Source organism: Poecilia reticulata, linkage group LG22 (assembly GCF_000633615.1).
Source record: "Poecilia reticulata strain Guanapo linkage group LG22, Guppy_female_1.0+MT, whole genome shotgun sequence".
Lineage (NCBI taxonomy): Eukaryota > Metazoa > Chordata > Actinopteri > Cyprinodontiformes > Poeciliidae > Poecilia > Poecilia reticulata.
In genome coordinates this window covers 4,511,199-4,517,364 of record NC_024352.1, presented here as the reverse complement: position 1 = coordinate 4,517,364, position 6,166 = coordinate 4,511,199, and the positions used below count along the sequence as shown (strand labels likewise).

Here is a 6,166-nt window from a genome sequence, read left to right as displayed (position 1 = left end):
CAAAACAGGCAGAAGGAGGAAATCTGTATTTCCTTAAAAAAAGATTCGGACTTACTTCTCGTCGTCGTGACGCCCAGCAGCTCTGTTTGATTTTCCACACCACGGCAGCCACCAGCAGCAGCGACAGGAAGCAGCTGTGGAAAGGTGGGGAGATGAATAGATGAGCAGGAAATTCGGAGACGGGACAAAAACTGGGAGGCTGAGGAGTTATTTTGTGTCGTCTACACGTTTACGGAGCAGCATGCGAATTCTGTTCTTAAAAAGCAATCGGCTGAAGTTAGGCCTGCAGCTAACCACTTCATCCATCTCCAATGAAGAAAATCATAACCAGAAAAATGTTTTACAATACTGTAAATCAGCTCAATCATACCGCTGTGAAATTAGGAGAAGTTTCTCTAAGAGGCTTTTTATGACAATCCTAACACTCAAAAAATGTAACCTTCATAGATTCCACCTGCTTTGTGCAGACAAAAGAAGAACTCCTGCGGGGTCGCGAATAGAAGCGTCTTCACAGGTACAGTATGTAAAACAACTGTGGATGATGTCACTGCTCCACAACATGTGGTGAAAGTGTTTAATGTCAAACAGAGGCAGCATCTGTTCAGGGCCGGTAAAAGAAGGTAGAGGAGGTAGGCAAGGCACAGTAGGGCGTTCGGTTTAAACAACTGCAGGTAAAACAGCTTTAATTGGAATGGAAATCGTTCTGTGTGCTGTTCTCATTCCTGGGTGGTTTAGAGTCGGCGTCTCCCTTTACCTGGATGTAAAGTTACAGGGCAAAAGAGCAACTATAGCATCAGTGTTCACATGACAGCAAAAAACAAAGAGTGGGCGCTGTGTGCTCACACCTACACAAACTAAAGTCCATCAAAATCCTTTTCAGTTCATACATACCGGAGCATCTGAAGTTTTTCTGTTACTCTCGACATATTGTTGGTATACAGAAATGTTAACAAAATACACAAGCTACAACAGAACGTATTTAGAAAATTTACGCTAAATTTTCTAGCATAACTTCCGATTTAGCATAAATTATCACATCATTTTTTCGATTGGTTTTTCGCTGTAACCAATCGAAAAAATTCAACCTAAGGAGGCCAGCACTATAACAGCAAAATATTTCAGAACTAAACAAATTCACACAAAAATGTCTAAATTCACACAGCAACATAAAGATAGAACCGTAAATGGTCTATTTAGAAAGTTCATCAGCAAAAAAAACAAAGTTGATTTGCGGTTTAGTTGCACCTTAAACATTTCTGCCTTATGCAATCTAAAAAAAATGTAAGCATGTCTTCAACAATCTGAGCGCAATGTTTGTCTTAGTTGCTGCAGGCTTATATTATCTGATGGGTTATTATTCAGCAATATGTCAAAAAATTCTAATGAGTCAAGCATAACTAATTTGACAGCTCAATGTTTCCAGAAGGGGATTTCAAACAAAGAAAAACAGCAGGTACAGTGATAACATTTGTCACTGTAATGAAAACGTACACCATATTGTCATTCAAATTGGCTAATATGTGTCAGAAGTGCCTCAACATGCTGTTGATATGACATTTCTATGAAAATTTAATGGTACTTTAAGTAATGATGGGTAGAATAAATTTTATCTATAGGTGCCTTTCAAGACTCAAGTTTGCTTTACATCAAGAACATCATATGAACAAAGGTTAAAGAGTGCGGTGAGGAGAGGAGATTATGTAAGTAATGGGAGCCGTAAAGAGGTTGGTGTCGATAACACCCAGACTCTTGACTTATGGGTAACAGAGAACAGCAGAGATGTCAACAGTCAACAAAAATTTGACCGATTTGGCGATTGTGGATTTCGTGCCAATAAGAAGTATTTCAGTTTCATTTAAATTACGTATGAGAAGGTTATGAATCAAGACGTCAAGAAGGGGGGGAGTGGGGCGGTGATGTGGTGGGTTTGAAACAAAGAGTTGAGTGTCATCTGTGTAAGAGTGGAAATTGGTACTGTAATCTCAGAAAAGATTTTGGAGAGGAAGAAGGACGCGAGGATACAGCCCTGGGGAACACCACTGTTAATTGGGGAGAGTTGGGATTGGAAAAATGAGCTTCAATAAATATGCTGACATGGTTTCAATTCCCTCCCAACATCTGGAGCCCAGATAGCTGGTGAAGATCAGGGTTTTATACTGTGCAGTAGAGATCCCCCTCCCATGTCTGATGATTTAGATTTTCTAAGTCTTATTATTTCTGCAATTAAATCTAACAATTGACCATCAAATTAAAAAAAAAACTCTGTCATAGGGTCATTGATGCAGGTAATGGGTTTTATATTTTTCTAACCTCAAAACAGCATTCAAAGAATGTGGTGGTGTTTCAGCTTTGATGGAATTACTATTACTTTTTTGACCTTTGAACCTCTTCAAAGGTCAAAAAATTAAACTTTCAGTAAAAAATTTAAAATTAAACTATTTCAGTAACTGGCTGATTAACTGGGAATAAAAAAGGAGGTTGAAGTTTCAAGCAAATGCACAAAAAACTCAATCCATTGGATGAATTTAAGGTAGCCACTGGACTGCTACAAAGATGTGTTGTATTAACTGGTCAAAAACAACAACAAACTTTTCTTGTTACTGGCATGTAGTAGAAAAAGGCTAATGGGTTGTGATTTTCTTCTTTTCCCTTCAGTGTTTACTGAGCTTTTCTTCTCCACTCAAATACAATACATGAACAGACTTTCCAGGCTTTCTGAGGTGTATTTAATTAGAAACTCCCACGCTGAAGCGCAACATCTTTTTACTTTCTAGTGAAGCAGACTTTTCTCCAAAGATTAACAACCCCAATATAAATGCCTCTCCAGTTTCTGATATTGAAGGTAATGCTTTAAGATCCTCGTTCATCGCACCCTCACCTGCCCTCAAACACACACACCCCCAATCTGAGTGACCATTTAAGGAGCCATCCACCGAAAATAAAAAAATAACTCGCTTTTTCTCCCTCGGCTGAAGAGAACTCTTCAAGAGATCCATCCGTTCAGTCGTCTTATTGATCTGGTTCTCTGCTCACTGCTTCAAGAGCGACATTGTGCTGATGAATGATCAACGTGAATGGAAATGAACCTCACATCAAAGATGTGCTTCTCTTCTTAACAGCGTAAGGGTGGGAGGGGGAGAAGACAGCAATCGAGAAAAATGGAGAGAGGGTAAAAATTAGGAATAATGATTGCAGAAATAACCAACAGATTCACAGCAGATGAGAGATGAAAACAGAAAATTATTGACGATGTAAAAAGACAAAGAAACAAAAGACAGATCAAAGGACAGAAACATATAGAGGCGCACACCGTAAGGATGACACAAACAGAGACAGACCAGGTCGCGCACCTCATTAAATCTCAAGCTCCACAAAGAAAACAAGCCTAGTTTGCGGCGCCTCAGATCTCACCATCCCATTACGCCGACATCTCACTCTTCCACATGGAGCAGAGACGAGCAGCTATGGGCCTCCGCCGTCTCTGCACAACCACCTGTGACAATCACACCTTGCTTCTTTGATTCAAATGCACAGACATAAATCACAGAAGTGACAGCCACAGAGAGAGTTCATGGAAAAAAAAATCTGAGGTTTAAATATAATCTTTGTCTCTGTTAAGTACCACAATAAACACGCTGCCGATATTCACCCACATTCTCGTTTCGAAAACCCTGCTTTATAAGTCGGAAAACATCTTTTGACTTTAAGAATTTCGGTGCCAAAACATCAGATTATAGTGTTCAGATTTCTGTCAGTTCTGCAGAGGGTTGATCTTGCTGCTTGTAGCCCAAAGGGCAGCAACGCCCACCACTCACTGCAGAGATTTGTCTCATATGTTGCGTTTTCATGCCTTTTCTAAAGCAGTACGGAGGTAGCCTACAAGTAGATTGAAAGCACTCAAAGGTTCAGTTTGAAGAAAAATACCCACAGTGCCTAAAATAAATCCACTTCCACAAGCAAACTTCCTTAGCTGGAGTGCTAATGACTGGTGATGAATAGCCTCAGACCCTTCACAGTGACAGGTGAATGGAAAGCAAGTTCCTGCTCTTTAATGTGGCAACTACTACAACAGCAACGTTGACAGTACATGAAGGTAATGCAGCATTTGTTCCATCAATCTTGTTGTAAAGCACTTCTATGTCAAGGTAGATCTGATTTGCTGTTATTATGGTTGTAGTGACCAACCAAAATAACACCAAAACGGAAACAAAATAAAACTTCGGGAACGAGAAGCGAGTCTTTAGGTTGACACTCAATGTATCTTTGTTTTAGAATCTTAATTTAAAGCAAGGAGGGAAAAAGTTCCCAACTTGATGCCCTTTTACCTCGAGTTAGGACGCAATAGCGGCATCCTAACTTGACAGAGTCAGCAAAACAAAGAGTGGGTTACAAAAGAAACCTTCATTTTATAATGTTTGTGAGGCAACATTATGAGTGAAAAAATAAGTAAAGTAACACAGGACACAACTGATTTCAGCATGGTCAGAAAACCGTGACTGGGTAGTTGGTATCAATGCTATAGTTGGTTTCTGTTTAGCTGTTTAACTGTTTAACTAACATCGTTGCTAAGCCAATGTTAGCAAACTAGGTATTTGCTAACATTGGGGTAGGTGTTTGCTAGTTGTTGGTGGCCAGTCTAAAGGAGCTGTGAGGGAATGTCATGTGGAAGGGCTGCTGTGGAATGCTGAAGTTTGGAAACTGCAGCTCCGAGGAGGAGCTTTAGCTTTTGCACCATTGTGTGGTTGCTATGGGAGATTAAAGGCTTTCTCAAATATGCATGACAGAAACAAAGAAACAGGTGTGTTTTAGATGAGGAAATAACTTTACAACATAATGTAAGCTCAAAAAAAGTCAATTCTACATAATTCTGCCTATTTAAATATGCAGCAGTGCTGGTAATAATGTAATTCAAAACTCTGCTACTGAGAATTTAATACACCAGAATCTCACTACAGCAGTGTTTTCATGAACACTATGAGTTTATCTTAGCATCATCTTTAAATGGTTGTGAAGTGAAATCTGGTTTAGTTCTTATTAAGCAAAGAACGAAACAGCTGGCAAAAAAAAGGCCACATGTGTAAACCTGTCACAATCAAATATGGTTAAAAATGATGAATACCGACTGTTTCCGAGGCAGACTGGAGAGTGGAAATGGAGCCAGAGGAAGTGCATTATTGCCACAGGCTGCTTAGGCCAGTGAGGTGAGCTCTGACGTGTCATTGGCCAACCTGACAGCAAGACAACAGCCACAGGGCAAACACCGACACACCGGTTGTGTTGTCCGAAGCCAGCTGCATACTAATCCTCCCTGCTGCTGCTGGCGTTCACTCCAGGGGTGGCAAATGAAACCTGCTCACTGGCCAATCGCCGCTTCATTTTCATCGCGGCTAATAAGTTTTGTTCACTGAACCGTGCGCCGGCAGCAGCGACTGCTCAGAGGTCCTCTTCGGCACCCTGCTCCTGTCATCAACCCTGCAGCACCTGCAGATAGGCGGGACCTCTCATGGAAAGCCTAACTACCTGGAATAGAACAAGGACCGAAGACGCAGCAGAATACAAATGGCTGAGTAATCCGCGCAGCTTCAGACACTTTGTTCTGCTGTGCACGGAGGTGGGAAGGCGGATAGGGGATCTCGTTTAGGTTTGGTGAAGGAGACGGAGCGGAACAAAAACCGGCATGTCCGAACATTTTTTCATTCACGACTAGAGAGGCAGTGATCTGCCGCCCAGTGGAGAGCATCATCTCACTTGACTCATTTCTATTTAATTGCATCAACATTCCCAACCCTGGTTACAGATGATTTGTTGTGAATGAGATTTTATACCTAAAAACTGTTTTGACTTAAAAACAGCTTCTTAATTGGAACTTATCTGTTTGGCCTGGAAAAGTTTTTTATTCAACTTTTTTGAGATTTATATCATGTTACAATGTTATTCCTTCATCAAAAACATACTTGGAGTGTTGCTTGATTCACGCATGTTTGAGGAATCCTTGAATCTCCCATGGTAACCATTCAGGGGTGCCTAAAAGCTTGCTCTCACAAAGAGCATAGTAGCATTGTTGTGATGACAGGAAGGAGTAGGAGTTTCTTAAAGAGACAGAGTCCAATTGCAAGATGTCAAATTATGAAGTCAAACTTCTTTTAAGTTATGTTTGATATATATA

The 6,166-nt window shown here is 40.6% G+C and overlaps 1 protein-coding gene across 1 annotated transcript in view; it reads right to left on the bottom strand.

Annotated features, from left to right (window-relative positions):
• Positions 1-6,166, bottom strand: part of atrn (attractin) — a 146,762-nt gene that overhangs the window by 59,155 nt on the left and 81,441 nt on the right. The window contains exon 26 of the mRNA XM_008398926.2: positions 56-134. Within this exon, the coding sequence (XP_008397148.1) occupies positions 56-134 (79 nt within the window). The remainder of the gene's footprint in view (positions 1-55; positions 135-6,166) is intronic.